The sequence below is a fragment of the Mustelus asterias genome, chromosome 1 (genome assembly GCF_964213995.1).
Source record: "Mustelus asterias chromosome 1, sMusAst1.hap1.1, whole genome shotgun sequence".
In the NCBI taxonomy this organism is placed as follows: domain Eukaryota; kingdom Metazoa; phylum Chordata; class Chondrichthyes; order Carcharhiniformes; family Triakidae; genus Mustelus; species Mustelus asterias.
Window position 1 is genome coordinate 129454586 of NC_135801.1, and position 17446 is coordinate 129472031.

A 17446-nucleotide genomic window follows, 5' to 3' on the forward strand; every position below is an offset into this window, starting at 1 on the left:
CACTTGAAGTGACTGTTAACCTTGACCCAGATTGTAATTTCTAAATATTAAAATACTTTTTTTAACAGAATTGTGATAAAACATATCATACAGCTGTATATAGCATAAATTCATATGCTATTGGACTCATGTGTGCTTGTTTAACCAGTCTAATTACTTGTGTAGCCTGGTGCAGAGGAAATCGACTAGAATGTTACCAAAGGTGAGCAACTTTAGTTATGCGGAGACGGTCTATGTGAGAAATTGGACTGCTCTCCTTTGCCATTAGAAAGTTAAGAGGAAATTTAAAAGTGGTGTTCAAAATAATTTAGTGTTTTGAAAGAGGTTTCCACTGACAGAACAATCAGTAATTAATGGACACAGATTTAAGATAATTGGAAAAAAAGAGTCAGTGGGAGATTAGGAGATATTTTATGCATTGAATCATTATGAAGGGAATGAATTGCCTGAAAAAGACATGGAAGATGATTTTCAATAATAACTTTCAAAGGAAATTAGATAAATAATTGTAAAGGGCTTAAATTCAAGAACAACATCTGGAATGATATTATCAAACGTTAATAAAAAGTATCCTCAGAAAATTAATAATCACAGCATGTTTATATGTTAAAAGCAGCACTGAAATGTCTCCAGTCCACAATATGAGGCAATGATAATACAGCACGCTGAAGTACGGGTCATTGGAAACTGCTGATTTAGCTGCACTGAGAGATTTCCATTCTGATCAGTGCACCCTCAGGATTGTCACAAGAAGAACATGTGCTCACTTTAAATCCACATTACCTGAGCAGTACAGCATAGTGCTGTCCTGAAAAGTAACAAAGACTAATGTAGCATATGTCACAACAGATTAACATATCATGAATATAAAGGCATTATAATATTCAACAGTACTATTTAAAGCTGAAAACTGTTTTTCGACTATGACCAAAATAAAACTGGTTAACTTCTAAATAATATGAGTACACTTTCTACATTATCTTTGAAAGAAAATTAATCATTCACCTGAACAAGTAGCAACACAAACAAGGACCTTTGTTGATACTTTTGACCCATATACACTTTAAGAAATGCATACTTAACATTGTATTTGCTTTTCAGTCCTTCTCACGATAGATAGATGGTTGCTTCACCAAACATCATGGTCCAGGTCAATTTATAGCAGTAGGGTCATGCATTATTTACATTTTATAGTTATGTTTACCTTCTCTAGGCTTCTTTTTCTTATCAAAATATTTGAGGTGACAGTGATGGAGGAATAGGGATAGGGAATTAACGATGGAGGAAGTGACATCAAGTTGAAGTGGAAGAATGAAAAGGAAAGGAAACGGTGGAGATGGTTAAGGGGGTGGTCAGGGTGAGAGGCAGTAGTGGGAACAAATATTTTTGGGTGTAAAGCAGAATCGGGTAGAGAGGAGAAATGTTCTATAAGTAGAATAAGGAAGGGAAATAGAAAAGAGAAGGGAGAAAGGGACAAGGCAGAAATGATAGGGGAAGAGGAGATTTACAAGCATAGGTGAAGTGGAAACTGAAACATCAAAGCACTCATAATTTATGTGCCAACCACAGTCAGCAAATTCATTATATGCACAATGAGCATGTTGGAAAAAAAGACTGTCATTTTCCATATTTGGTGCTGAGAAAGCAAGCAAGGTGAAGCAGTAAGCTCAGGGGAAGGAGGGAGGCTGAGCATGAATAGCTTATAGGAAGAGGATAGGCTCTGGAGCCTGTTTTGCCGTACTATTAGATCATGGTTGATAAGCACCGAAACTCAATTTGTTCTTTTGCCATTACCTTGATTCCCTTTCCCAATTGAAAATGTAATTGACCCAGCATCTGCAGTCTTTTGGGGAGAATTCTATGTGTGAAAAATTGCATCCTGATTTCACTTTTTTTCATTAATTTGTGGGACATGGGCATTGCTGGCTAGCCAACATTTTATTGCCCATACACAGTTGCCCTTGGAAAGCAGCTGAGAGTCAACCACATTGCTGTGGCTCTGGAGTCACATGGAGGCCAGACTGGGTAAGGATGGCAGATTTCCTTCCCTAAAGGGCATTAATGAACCAGATGGATTTTTCCGACAATGGTTTCATGATCATCAAAGAACAAAGAACAAAGAACAGTACAGCACAGGAAACAGGCTCTTCGACCCTCCAAGCCTGTGCCACTCATTGATCCAACTAGACCATTCGTTTGTATCCCTCCATTCCCAGACTGCTCATGTGACATCAATAGATTCTTAATTCCAGATATTTATTATTGAATTCAAATTCCACCATTTGCCGTGGCGGGATTCGAACCCGGGTCCCTAGAACATTAGCTGAGTCTCTGGATTAATAGTCTGGCGATAATACCACAAAGCCATCGCCTCCCCTTCACTTCTAAATGGCCTAGCTCTAATTGTATTATAACACTTGGTTCTGGATTCAGCCATCAAAGGAAGTGATTACTCTGTATCCATCCTGTTAAATCCTCTTATCATTTTAAAGACTCACCCTTCAACCTTCCAAACTCAAGGGAATACAAGGCATGTTTAAACAACCTGTCCTCATAATTTAACCTCCCAACATCCAGTATTATTCTGGTGAATCTGCACTGCACCCCTTTCAGTACATCTTTCCTCAGGTGGAAATCCAAAACTGACTGCAGTGTTCCAGATGGAGTTTGACCAAGGTTTTGTATAACTAGAGCACAACTGCCTCACTTTTGTAATCAATCTAAAAAGCTAGGAGATGATGGAGGTGGTGCTGGATTTGGGGACACAGCAGAAGCTAAAACATATGAGGGATTAGAGTGAAAAAAGGAGAAAGGGAGACAGGAAAAGGGAAAAAAAAGGAAGAATGGAAATGAAGAAGGGTGGATGAATAACACGAAGCATAAATGGAGGAAGGAGCAGAAGACACTATGCAGCAGCCCCCTTTCCCAACACATCATATAAACTATCATTCCCATCTGAGAAGGATATCAGTAAGAAACTGAAATAATGCAAGTCCAAAAATAAGTAAACGGAAGAGAGAGTGAAGCAACTAAGTGAAGGTGACAAAAGATAGGCAAGGCCATGGGAACTAAAGCGCTTGCACTTTGCTCTCTTATCATATTTAAATATATTTCTACTTGATTTTCGACACCCGAACCACCAAATGTTTTCAGTGGAATGCAAGCTCCTAAGCAATGAATGTTGTTGACAAAAGTGTAACTCACAGGGGCTCTAACATTTTACATCAGTAGCAATTCACTGCAGTTTTCTTTCTTTTAGAAAGGCGCTGAGTTTTTTCCAGTTAGAATTCCATGGGCACTTGCTCCAATAACTTTCCCAAGTGCTCATCATTCACATGAGCCCAGAATTGCATTACAACCAGGGTTGTGGAATTACATTACAACCAGGGTCTGTGGAATGGTGGAGCAGGCTGAAGGGGCAGAATGCCCTATGAATGTTCCTAGGAACCTGACTGATATTTTGCCTTTACAACCCAGGGCCACTAAACCCAATTGTATTCTCCCAAATGCTGACCTAGCTGAAATCATCTCAGTCAGCAGAGTCCAAATCCAAAGTGAGACCTCCTGGATTGCATTATTAAATGCTATACAGGATTGTTCTTTCATCTATTAAGCCATGCAGGGAGCTACTTGTCCCTTTCTGATTTTGTTTTTGTCTCTGATTCATATAACTCGACACAAAGAACAATTCCTAAAATACCAGAAACTATTTTCAGTAGTGTGAGTTTCTAATTGATGTCAGCCATGAGCATGTACACAGCTGGAGATATGTATTTATCCTTCCCTGACAAGCAATACTTTCTCACTGTAGCTGCAACGGGCATTATTAGTCCACTCAGCCATATTATGGCAGTTCATGGAGGCCTGCCTTCTTGCCTTGCCCCATGCTTGCTGTGGAGTAGTGCCCCTCAAGCTATATAACCCACTGTTCTCTCACTATGGCTCCTCCTGGACTATAGCTAACTACCAACCCGATTTACTTAATACAAAAACTGTTTATCAGACAGGAATCAGGAAATCTCTACAAAATTGCAAAAGTGATGGCATCATTAACAATCCCATACCTCCAATTCCCTTAGTCCCGACCATTTGAGCATATATCATGCTCAGTACACCCTCTAACTACAGGCACAGAAGCATGTTTCTAATGTGTACCATTCCAACAAAAACAACTTTTCTAATTGAGAAGTGATTTTAATCATTTGAATTAATCAATAGTATATTTAAAATACCCAGCATTTCGCCCACAAGACGTATTTTGTAATAACCAGAATAGTTCCGAGTTGAATTTAGATTTAAATACCAGAATAAAATATTTACTGCTGTAAGCCTTTACTTTAAATAGTATGTTTGGTATTATGAATTATGAATGGCAAAACGTATAGATTATTCCTTCTGTCCCTGTGCAACGACGAACGTGAAAAGCGCATTGGAAATAATTTTAAACGCTCTTTTAGCATAAAATGTGTGTACGCTTCAAACTCGCGAAATATCCCTCGGTTAGAGTCGCCCAACGATCTCCTCAAAGATAATCAATCCCCTTGAATGAAAAAGTCGGGCATGTTCAAGTCAGATGGATAGACACCCTACACTGCAGCCCAGACATCTTGGTACATGACTGTACAACCTAAAATAAATGTAAGATGCCCGGGATGTGTATGAAAGACAATAGTGTCCAAAGAATCACGAAGGTACCAATGAAGGATGTAATCCTGATACAGAAATGCATCTGTCATCACAATTTCATCTACCTTAAAGTCCTTTTCCCCGGAACATGAATAGCCCTTAAACGCTGCAAGATATTGAGCACCCATCAATGGAGGAACAAAAACTGTAATGAATAAATATGCTGGTCTCGGGAGAAAACATAATTCTTAATTCAAAATTCACGTTTTAATTGAACACGTTCAATTAAATTCATATTTTTTTGAAATTCCCAAAGCTGAACAATTCAATTCCAGTTGAAGATCAAATGAACTGTGAAATTAAACGGTTCGCTTAAAGGAAATAACCTAATGATGCATGCTGTATTGTGTGAGGATGCAAGTTATTGTAATGTGCAAAGAAAAAAGGAATCCGATATTCAGTGACAGGCGTGATAAAGCAATCTCCCTGGTCAAAAACTCTCATTCGGACGCCCTTTCCATCTGCTATGTATAGTGTGATGTGGAAGGTTAGACAGACCTGCATTGGTGCCTCGTGTCTCATGCTGCCAGAGCGCTGGCGATCCCTCCTCTCTCGCTCTCTCTGAGCCTGTGGAGAAAGCCGAGCCGAACGAGCCGCTAGCCTCCCCCTCTCACCCACTTTTGTACTGACACCGACAGCACACTGCGCCTGCGCCAGCCGCGCTGTGCACCCTGGAACCTGTATCCTTTCTGGCTGAGGCCCCGGCTCAAGCACAATGGGAGAGGTTCTGCTGAACTACAACTCCCGGCATCCCAATTCCCCCACTGCTCAGAGTTGGCAGAAACAAGGCAAAGGGGGATGCCCCTTGCTGGGTGGGCATTTGGAACCAACAGTCGGGAAATGTTGCACATTTTGCAAACACTTGCTAAACCTGAACAAAAGCTTAACCTATGTCACGAAGCATTTACTTAAGTTATTTTATACTTTTTTAAAAAAACATTGATTGCATCCTTGCAAAATTACTAAATTAACAATGACAAATTTCCTAAAATCAGGCACAATGAGAATGCTTATTGTCAGTGCCCATTTAAAGAAATTGCAGTGGGGACAAAGCTCACATTCTGGCTGTGTTCATGGTATTATTTCCAGAAGCCACGAAAACCACAGCTTTCTGATATTACAGAAATTCGGCCTTTAAAGAAGAATTGTAAAATAATGCATTACCTTTCCATAAAGCTCCATTTATTCCCACAATGTTCAGAGGCGAGAATAATCTGCTGTTCAAGTGAAACGCGGGGTGCTATCGTCTCTAGTTGGCAAATTTGCAGCGAGATTCATCCACAGATTCACATTTCAGTCCCCAGTTGCTGCTTCCGTGTGTAAGGAGCCTCCGACCTGCCAGCAATGTGAACCTTTTAACTGTAGAGCAGAAAGCAAACGGAAACTCAGGATCCTCGTCTCACCCTGCTGCTATGGATAACAACACATACCGTCGACTGTCGAGACACAGGGAGATCCTTTACTACAATAGATATAAGGGGAAGATCGCTCACAGTAATTTTCTAGGTGTGGTCAAAACTTGAGGAGAGCTGTCGATTATATAAAATCGATTGAGTTATCTTACCTTTGTGTGTGTGCTATTAATAACCGCAGGTTTTTGATTAACCACAGCCTTTTGTGTCTATGAGAAAACTCGGATGCTGTTTGGGCTGACCGGGGCGGGACAACCTATGTGATCACCAATCACCCATGGGTCAAAGCATTAAGAAACCGAGTTCATCAATGGAGGGGAGAAATCTATACGCCAGTTATTCTTGCGTGATTCATAAGGATGCGAGTGCCTTCTATCCAAAAACAATATTCACCAATATTAGCACAGGAAACTAATATCTATCACCGCTAACTGAAGTTTCCTTATTTGTTATTGTCACGATATTGCTTCCAGAATTATTCATTTCTTTGTATGCTTATCTTATCAATCTGAATGGTTAAAAACCTGACTTAATTGTTTATTCGTGATTTTCTAAATCATCTTTGTCAAGTAAATGTATTTTAAATGACCCTGTTGTGTTATAAAATGACATTTTCCCCAAATGTTGCCATGAGCCAGCAGCTGGGATGTCTATTGGAGAAAGAATGGCCAAATAGGGATATGGTCGGCTGGTCAGCTCTGGGTGGGTGAATTGCAGCGAGAAACAGCGCAGCAAAGCACAGCCCCGCAGCCAGAGACTGGTGTCAGAGGAATATTTGTCAAAGCACCCCATTCAATAAAACAGCGAACAACGACAAGCAGCGATCACCAAATCCATCAAGGCGAGAGCGTTCAACTTTCCAGTTCATTATATATCGGGATAAAATATAGAAATAACAATCTATTTCCTTTTTTTTATATATTAGTTTTAGATTAACTTCAGCCTGGTTGGCGAGGAAATGAGGTGGGCGGATTGTTCAAACAGTTACACATAAAGCTGTTTGCAGATCGAAACCAAAGTAAAATTCTGATTTGCTATGGCAACTAAATGCAAATACGCGCACAGTGCCTGATACTGCTTAGGCAGCCACATTAAACATCAAATGATCATCGCACTTCAGCCGTGTTAAAACGCTGCCCGAATCTTATTTTGAAACTGCTAGTGCCAATATCTATTGAAAACATGACAATGATTTCGTTATGGGTCTCTGTATTTTCCGATGTGGCTCCCTGTAAACATATAAATGGTCTGAACTGGACACCGTTTTGTAATGGTTATGGTTCCAAACTAGCAAACCAGAAGTCAAATAGTTAATAATTCCACCAAGACAGTTTGGGAAGTTGCATGTAGTTTAAAAGGCAGTAAAACTTGATCGTGAAGCTGTTGGATTGTTGTAAAAGAAATCTAACGGATTGACTTATGTTCACTCCTTTAGGGCAGGAAACATACTTTCTTTAACTGGTCAGCCTACATTGGCCTCCAGTCCTGTGCCAACGTGGTTGCCTCTTGGTTGCCCTCTGAAGTGGCCAATAGGAGGGGAGAAATCTGTACGCCAGTCATTCTTGTGTGATTCATAAGGATATGAGTGCCTTTCAGCTTATATAAAAACAATGTTGACAAATATTAGTAAGAAATTTAACAACACCAGGTTAAAGTCCAACAGGTTTATTTGGTAGCCATCATGATATTAGCACAGGGAAGTAATATTCATTACTGGTAACTGAAGCTTCTTTATTTGTAATTGGGCTATTATTGCTTCCAGAATTATCAATTTCTTTGCACGCAAGGGCAAGGACAATAAATGCTAGATTTGCAAGTGATGCCAACATCCCAGGAATGCAGTTTTTAAAATGGTACCATGTCCCACATTGTGAAAAACGTGGACAGGTTATTTAGTATAGGATAACTACAGCAAGTGTACATTGCAACAATGTAGATCTTGTTCAGGAAAAAAAATCAACACTGTATAAAATTGAACACAGGAGCAGAAGGATCAAATTCAGCTCCTCTGTCATAATTATTTCATGGCTGAACTGAATCTCAACTCTATCCCCCTTGATAACATTGTATAACAAACATCTGTCACGGTTCTGAGCATTTGAACGGACACAGCATCCATAACGTGTTGGGGAACGAGTTCCAGATTTTCGTATCCTGTGTGTGAAAAAATACTTCCCAATTTCACTTCTAAATGGCCAAGCTTCTATCAAAAGACTTATCATCTCTTGAATTAACCAAATTGAGGAAATAATTTATTGATCAACCCTATTCTAAACACTGCAATTAGATTGTTGTTCATCTTCCCAAGCTCAAAGAAATATATATGCAACCTATGGACATGAGGAAGATATTTCCATTAGTAGGTGAGACTAGGATCCAAGGGCACAGCCTCGGAATAAAAGGACAATTGTTTAGAACTGAGATGAGGAGGAATTTTTTCAGCCAGAGGGTGGTGAATCTATGGAATTCATTGCCACAGAAGGCTGTGGAGGCCAGGTCATTGAGTGTATTTAAGACAGAGATAGATAGGTTCTTGATTGGTAAGGAGATCAAAGGTTACGGGGAAAAGGCAAGAGAATGGGGTTGAGAAACATATCAGTCATGATCAAATGGTGGAGCAGACTTGATGGGCTGAATGGCCAAATTCTGCTCCTATATCTTATGGTCAAACCAGATTTGCCCTAAAAATGTCACCACTGTTAAAGCTCCTGCACCAACAAATGTTAACAGTCGGCCAATGCCTCACAAAGGTGCTTACAGTTAGTATTATCCAAAATACATTAAACTTACATTACAGAACCAGGATAACTAAAATTACTTCTACAGCTTTATGAACTGAAAAACCTCCTTTTGTGCTTTAAATGACTCCACGGGCTGAATTTTATGGTGCATCGTGTTCCCTGCACACTATCCCCACTGAAGCGTCAGTTGGGAGCCTGCAAGAAAAAGCCAGCTGCCGTGCAGTCAGTTGACTCAGGGCAAGACTCCTGCTTCTTGATCTGGAAAGGATGTCCCACCATATGGAGCTGCAGGCCAGTCAGATTGCAGGCAACTCTTCAGTCCAAGAACCATCAAGTTCGAGCAGTGGCCACTGAGGACTACAACCAGTCCTCAAGAAGAGGAGTGAATGAAAGCCCAACTTCAGATAAGCCTGGGGTACCACTACGGCCAGCCTAGCATGCCCTAATGAGTTTTGAGGAAGTGACAAAAACGGTTGACGAAGGAAGGGCTGTGGATGTCGTCTATATGGATTTCAGTAAGGCATTTGACAAAGTCCCACATGGCAGGTTGGTTAAGAAGGTTAAGGCTCATGGGATACAAGGAGAAGTGGCTAGATGGGTGGAGAACTGGCTTGGCCATAGGAGACAGAGGGTAGCAGTCGAAGGGTCTTTTTCCGGCTGGAGGTCTGTGACCAGTGGTGTTCCGCAGGACTCTGTACTGGGACCTCTGCTATTTGTGATATATATAAATGATTTGGAAGAAGGTGTAACTGGTGTTATCAGCAAGTTTGTGGATGACATGAAGATGGCTGGACTTGTGGATAGTGATGAGCATTGTCGGGCAATACAGCAGGATATAGATAGGCTGGAGAATTGGGCGGAGAGGTGGCAGATGGAATTTAATCCGGATAAATGCGAAGTGATGCATTTTGGAAGAAATAATGTAGGGAGGAGTTATACAATAAATGGCAGAGTCATCAGGAGTATAGAAACACAGAGGGACCTAGGTGTGCAAGTCCACAAATCCTTGAAGGTGGCAACACAGGTGGAGAAGGTGGTGAAGAAGGCATATGGTATGCTTGCCTTTATAGGACGGGGTATAGAGTATAAAAGCTGGAGTCTGATGATGCAGCTGTATAGAACGCTGGTTAGGCCACATTTGGAAGACTGCGTCCAGTTCTGGTAGCCGCACTACCAGAAGGATGTGGAGGCGTTAGAGAGAGTGCAGAGAAGGTTTACCAGGATGTTGCCTGGTATGGAGGGTCTTAGCTATGAGGAGAGATTGGGTAAACTGGGGTTGTTTTCCCTGGAAAGATGGAGAATGAGGGGAGATCTAATAGAGGTGTACAAGATTATGAAGGGGATAGATAGGGCGAACGGTGGGAAGCTTTTTCCCAGATCAGAAGTGACGATCACGAGGGGTCACGGGCTCAAGGTGAGAGGGGCGAAGTATAACTCAGATATTAGAGGGATGTTTTTTACACAGAGGGTGGTGGGGGCCTGGAATGCGCTGCCAAGTAGGGTGGTGGAGGCAGACACACTGACATCGTTTAAGACTTACCTGGATAGTCACATGAACAGCCTGGGAATGGAGGGATACAAACGATTGGTCTAGTTGGACCAAGGAGCGGCACAGGCTTAGAGGGCCGAAGGGCCTGTTTCCTGTGCTGTACTGTTCTTTGTTCTTTGAGTGGTTGAGGTGGGAGTTATTTCTAATTTTGAGGGATATGGAGGAGGGTTAAAGGGGGTGTATGACCCTTGGGGAGTGCACTGGAAACCTAATCCCCCCTTGGAGGTCTCTATTTCCCTAACACCAGTCTGCGCAGTAAAACTGCCATTCAACCTGCTTGGTATGGACATCCCTCTGCCATGGGCAGAACAGCAGCAGGAATGGGATTGGGCACTTAAGTGGCCAGTAATTGTCCAATTAATGGCCTCAATCAGCCCAAGGGCGAGCAGGCATACCCACCACTCACAATAAACTGGGATCTAGGCCAGGGGTATGTGCAAGCAGGCCACATGCTGCACTTCACATAGAAACCTAGAAAATAAGAACAGGTGTAGGCCATTCATCCATTCGAGCTTGCTCCACCATTCAATATGATCATAGCTGATCCTCTATCTAAACAGCATACTCCCACACTCTCCGCACACCCCTTGAAACCTTTAAAGTCTAGAAATCTATCTATTTCCTATTTAATTATATTCACTGATTGCTTCCACAGCCTATTGTGGCGGTGAGTTCCATGGGTTCACCATCCTCTGAGAGATGTTTCTCCTCGTTTCAGTCCTAAATGGCTTACCCCATATCCTGAGACTGTGACCCCTTGTTCTAGACCCTCCAGCCAGAGGAAGCAACACCCCTGCATCCAGTCTGTCCAGTCCTGTCAGAATTTTATACTTTTCAATTAAATTCCCTTTCATTCTTCCAAATTCCAGTGAATACAAGCCCAATCAACTCAATCTTTCCTCATACAATAATCTGACAATCCTGCCATCCCGGGAATCAATCTGGTGAATATTTACTGCACTCCCTCTATGGCAAGTATATCCTTTCTTAGATAAGAAGACCAAAACTGCACACAATACTCCAGGTGTGGTCTTACCAAGACCCTGCACAGCTGCAGTAAGCCATCCTTGCTCCTCTACTCAAGTCCTTTTCAATGAAGGCTGACATACCATTTGCCTTCATAACTACTTGTTGTACCTGCATGCTTGCTTTCAGTGACTGGTATACTCAGACAGCCAGGTCCCTTTGTATATCAAAATTTCCCAATCGAGCACTATTTAAATAATATTCTGCCATTCTGTTTTTCTTTCTGAAGTTGATAACTTCACATTTATCCACATTATGCTGCAGCTGCCATGTATTCACCCACTCACCCAACGTATCTAAATCACCTTGATGCCTGTTAACATTCTCCTCACCAATCACATTCCCACCAAGTTTTGTGTCATCAGCAAACTTGGAAATATTACTTTTGATTCATCCAAATCATTGATGCTTCCTGTGAATAGCTGGGGCCCAAGCACTGATCCCTGAGGGACCCCACTAGACCATGCCTGACGCTTTGAAATAGATCCATTTATTCCTACTCTCTGTTTCCTGCCTGCCAACCAATTCTCAATCCATGCCAATATATTACCCCAATTCCATGTGCTTTAATTTTGCACACGAACCTCTTATGTGGGACTTTACAACAATTATCTGAAAATCCAAATATATCAAATCCATTGGCTCACCCTTATCTATTCTACGAGTTATATCCTCAAAAAACTTCAGCAGATTTGTCAAACATGATTTCCCTTTCATAAATCCATGCTGATTTTGTCTAATTCCTCTAATATTTTCGAAGTGTCTTGCTTTCGCATCCTATATAACAGGCCCTAGCATTTTTCCTGAGACTGACGTTAGGCTAACCGGTCTCTAATTCTTGTTTTCTCCCTCTCTCCTTTCTTAAATAGTGGGGTTACATTTGTCACCCTCTAATCTGCCGGGACTGTTCCAGAATCTGCAGAATTTTGAAAGATGACGACCAATGTATCCACTATTTTCATGGCCACATCCTTTGGTATCCTGGGATGAAGATTATCAGGCCCTGGGGATTTATCGACTGGGGTGAACACAGTAAGAAGTCTCACAACACCAGGTTAAAGTCCAACAGGTTTATTTGGTAGCAAATACCATAAACTTTCAGAGCGCTGCTCCTTCATCAGATGGAGTGGAAATGTGATTTCAGCGCTCTGAAAGCTTATGGTATTTGCTACCAAATAAACCTGTTGGACTTTAACCTGGTTTTGTGAGACTTCTTACTGGATTTATCGACTCTCAGTCCCATTAATTACTCCAGCACTATTTTTCTCGTAATACTAATTTCCTTCAATTCCTCTGACCCAACCCACTTTCAAGCACGCTGGCAGGGGAGAATGGAATCCAGCCCATGGTAAACTATTATCCATGTGGCACTAAATCAGTAAAATTGCCATAAGGTGGAAAATCACTTCATGTTTGTATAATTTAATCAATGGCCTGACTGATAATTCTTCAATAGTGATTTAAATAATCCATATTTTCATTGTAATATTCTGCAAGTTATTGATGTTCAATTTGGTAGTCTGAAAAATGCACTAGTTGTGAATTCAAATAAACTTTGAAACTTTTGAGGATTTTAATTGAACCAAGAAATTCCCTTGTGCTGGATATATGTATATACATGTGACTCCAACAGCTTGTCCTTAGCAATACATTGCAATGTATTTCAAATATGTGATGTTAAACATTCTACCATTGCATTTTCTATTATTGTTTATTTCATCTCATGATTGAAATGATTTCTAATTAGATTTTTAAATTATATTGTGGATTTTTAAAAAAATTGCAGCATTTGGGTTGATTTGAGTGACGTACTCCAATTTCAGAAGCAAATCCTGCATTAGACTGTTCCCTGATTTAGTTTAATGTTGTGCAGCAGAAAATTTGTACATTGCGGCTGAAGAACATGCTGTGAATTTACTGCTGATTTCAGGTGGAAATCAATACTCAGTGCATGTGTGGGGCTGTTAATTCGATACTCAGTGTAAGAACAGACTGAGGACAGCCCTTCAGCATTAACTCACAGAAAAGGTTTTTGTTTAGTCATAATGGCCTAAACTAACTTAGCTGGAAGCAGTCTTTATACATTGGAGACTATAAACATGATTTAATCTGATTCCTGAGGCTGAAGTTCAGTGCTTCAGCTGCTGTGTACTTCTTTCTAATGATCAGTCCATCTTCCATCAGTTTATAAGGATTTCAATGGATGCTGAATATTCCATGTGATTAAAATGTTTCTTTGGATTTCACTCTCTTGCAGAAGTACAATTACCTTAGATTTTAATTTCTCCAAACCTTTGACAAGAGCTTCAAACTAAGAAGGGGGAAGGCAAAGTGTCGGTTGAGATTTCCCTGCTTAATGCAGAAGATAATGAATGTGGTATGAATGTTACTTGCCACTTATCACCCAGATCCTTTTCTCATGGGTGTGAACTGCTTCAGTATCTGAGGAGTTGCAAATGATGCTGAACATTGTGCAGTCATCAGCGAATATCCCCAATTCTGACCATATGATGGAAGGACAGAGCCTTAGTTAGGCCTCATTTAGAATATTGTGTTCAATTCTGGTCGCCACGCTACCAGAAGGATGTAGATGCAGAAGAGGTTTACCAGGATGTTGCCTGGTCTGGAGGGTATTAGCTATGAGGAGAGGTTGGATAAACTCGATTTCTTCTCCCTGGAAAGACGGAGGTTGAGGGGTGACCTGATAGAGGTTTACAAGATTATGAATGGCATGGACAGAGTGGATAGTCAGATGCTCTTTCCTAGGGTAGAAAAGTCAAGTACCAGGGGACATAGATTTAAGGTGCATGAGGAAAAGTTTGGAGGAGATGTGCGAGGCAAGCTTTTTACACAGAGAGTAGTGAATGTCTGGAACGCGCTGCCCAGGGAGGTGGTGGGAGCAGGTACGATAGTGGCATTTAAGGGGCAACTAGACGAATACATGAATAGGATGGGAATGGAAGGATACGGACTCCGTAAGTGCATATGGTTTTAGCTTAGGCAGGCATCATGATCGGCACAGGCTTGGAGGGCCGAAGGGCCTGTTCCTGTGCTGTACTTTTCTTTGATCTTTGTTCTTTGAAGATCATTGATGAAGCAGCTGAAGATGGTCAGGCCCAGGACATTCCCCTGAGGAACTCCTACAATGATGGCCTGGAACTGAGATGATTGACCCCCGAAAATGACAAATCTCTTCCTTTGTGCTGGGTATAACACCAACCAGTGGAAATTACTCCCCTGGGTTCCCACTGATTTCAGTTTGGCTTGGGTTGCTTGATGCCACATTCAGTTAAATGCTGCCTTGATATCAAGGTCAGTCATATGCACCTCTGGAGTTCAGCTCTTTTGTCGATGTGTGAACCAAAGCTGTAATGAGATCAGGAGCTGTGTGGCCCTGGCAGAACCTAAACTGAGGACAGAGTTCTCCATTTTATTTTTCTAAGTCCAGTGGCGGTGGTGTTCCCTCTGGCTGGAATGATGTGAACTCACATCTAATTCTACACCTGGAATCTCATTAATTATGCACGAATGTGCATCTCTCTGAATCACCTGGCAGGTCAGTAGCTGATTCAAATGGTCACTTTTCAAGGGTCTGATAGCCAAATGTAAATGCCAATCCAGCACCCTCATATCCAGCCCCACATGTTCTCGTGAGATCATGCAGGAGTGCAGGATGTCCAGAACCCTGAGGCAAAATGCTAGCAGCTGAAGAAGAAGTCTGCAACCTGATTCAATCACTAGGTCCTTGAGGCCTGGATTTGAGGTATCTAGGTCCAGGGGCATGTCCTCTGCCCAAAGGAGGAAGCACACCAACCTCACCTCTCCATTCCGGCCTGGGAGGCCTTTGTCCAGGAGGTCAGTGTGAGATGTTAAGGGGTTGAAATCTTGGGCATTTCATGTTATAAGAGCTTGCAGGGTGCAGCTAACAGCACCTTCTTCCATTTTAAGCTAATTTGACATTCAGCTTGGGCCTCCTTGCCCTCCTAAAATGGCTAACTTAGTGTTTGCGCTGTGGTCACTGGGAAATAGTACATGACTGGCTGCACTCAGTTTGTGGTTAGCCAGTGTATGTAGAAAGCCCCAAGAAGGAGAAAATAGCCAATTTTGTGGTCTGCTTAGCTTCAAAAAGAGGAACCGAAACAATGAAGTAATGGGCTTAGTTTGTGAAGGAATGTGATTGGAAGTTAATTGTAACTAAGTGTTGCTGGGATTTAATTGGCTAGTGGCAGCAGTGCTAATCACGCCCCAAATGACGTATTAATGTAGAATGTTGTAAGCACGCGAATGGTATAAAAGGGGACCGCCCCCTGGATCTGCGGACTTTTGCTAACCGACTCCCAGAACTGAATGGAAGTTACGTAGCAAAAGTTGCCAGCTTACACGTAAGGCCAATAAAATACTTGTGTTTCGGACAACAGTCGGTGTCTGCGTATTGCTTCAAGAATGTAAGAAGTCTCCTGAAAACGAACTTAACAAGTGTGGCTGGCAAACATGCCATAAGTGCCATGCAGTGCAGGAAGCAGATGAAGGATTTTCTCCACTCCATCAGGCTAAGTCCTCCCTCAGCTCCCTCCGCAATCATTTGATTTTGATTTGATTTGATTTGATTTGAGCTGATTCCCATCAAACACTCAGCATGGAATCATGTAAAGGTAAAGTCACTATAGTCCCAGATGACCATAGGCTGCTCTCCCCTTTAAAGGGAAGAGCTGATCGGTGGCGATTTAACCTGCGGATAACTAGAGCTCAGGTGAGGGGCAGGATTGAGAAGGTGAGCCTTCATGAATAACCTCAGCTGATACGGGAATTGAACCCACGCTATTGGCGTCATTCTGCATCACTAACCAGCTGTCCAGCCAGCGGAGCTAACCAGCTTGGCATGGAGCTGGAGGGCAGGAACGAGTCTGCCCCAACGGTGTGGTGTTAAGCACAATAGGAGAGGTGCAGCGCTATGGCAGGTAGCCTTGAGTGAACTGAGATCCACTTTGTGCATGCCACTCTTTTTGAAACACGTTTGATGCCAACATGATTTTCCACTGGCATGATCTAAGATTGGAAGGCCTGATGGGATTCTGGCGAGCAGCTGTTTTAATGAGTATTCCTGATATATAAATTATTGTAAATGGCGTTCACACAACCAAGCAATGGGAGAACCACTATTAATCTGCCAGTGGGAGAATTTCAAACTGTTTCTGATTTTTTGTCTCCCACTGGATTCTCTACACCCTCCCACCCCCAAACCTGTCGCAAACATCCCATGAGTGTCAGTGGGCAGGTTATTGCTGAGCAATTGCTGCTTGATAGCACTGTCATTTACTCCTTCCATCACTTTTATGATGATCATGAATAAACATGATGTGACAGTAATCAGCTGGCTTGGATTTGTCTTGCTTTTTGTGTACAGGACACATCTGGGCAATTTATTGATCTCTTTATTGTCACAAGTAGGTTTACATTAACACTGCAATGAAGTTGCTCTGAAAATCCCCTAGTCACCACACTCCGGCGTCTGTTCGGGTAGGGAACTGAGGGAGAATTTAGCATGGCCAATGTACCTAACCAACACGTCTTTCAGACTGTGGAGCAAACCGGAGTACCCAGAGGAAACCCATGCAAACACGGGGAGAATGTGCAGACTCTGCATAGACAGTGACCCAAGCCGGGAATCAAACCCGGGTCCCTGGAGCTGTGAGGCAACAATGCTAACCATTGTGCCACCATGTCACCCAAATTTCCCACATTGCCGGGAGATGCTAGCGCTGTAGCTGTACTGGGACAGTTTGGCTAGGGGAGTGGATAATTCAGGTGCACAAGTCTTCAGTACTATTGTTGGAATGTTGTCAGGGTATAAAGCCTTTGCAGTATCTAGTGCCCTCAACAGTTTGTTGATATCATGTGGAGTGAATCAAATTGACTGAAAACTGGCATCTGACATGCTGGGAGCCTCAAAACTTGTAATGTTTAATTCCCAGTCCTGACTTTTCTGTAACCATGGCCAGAACTCTACCATCTCACCTGCCACGGAATCAGAG

At 42.1% G+C, this 17446-nt stretch overlaps 1 protein-coding gene across 2 annotated transcripts in view; it reads right to left on the reverse strand.

Moving 5' to 3' along the window:
• The window catches only part of rab3c (RAB3C, member RAS oncogene family), a 192021-nt gene extending 185699 nt beyond the window's left edge, over positions 1-6322 (reverse strand). The window contains exons 1-2 of one of the 2 annotated variants that reach the window (XM_078218824.1): positions 6251-6322; positions 5851-6045 (exon numbers count right to left, since the gene is read on the reverse strand). In XM_078218824.1, coding sequence (XP_078074950.1) covers positions 5851-5868 — 18 coding nt within the window. In that variant the 5' untranslated portion in view covers positions 5869-6045; positions 6251-6322. Of the gene's footprint in view, positions 1-5184; positions 5317-5850; positions 6046-6250 lie in introns of those variants that run through there. The other variant, XM_078218815.1, reaches the window with a different exon arrangement.
• Positions 6323-17446: the final 11124 nt, after the last annotated feature.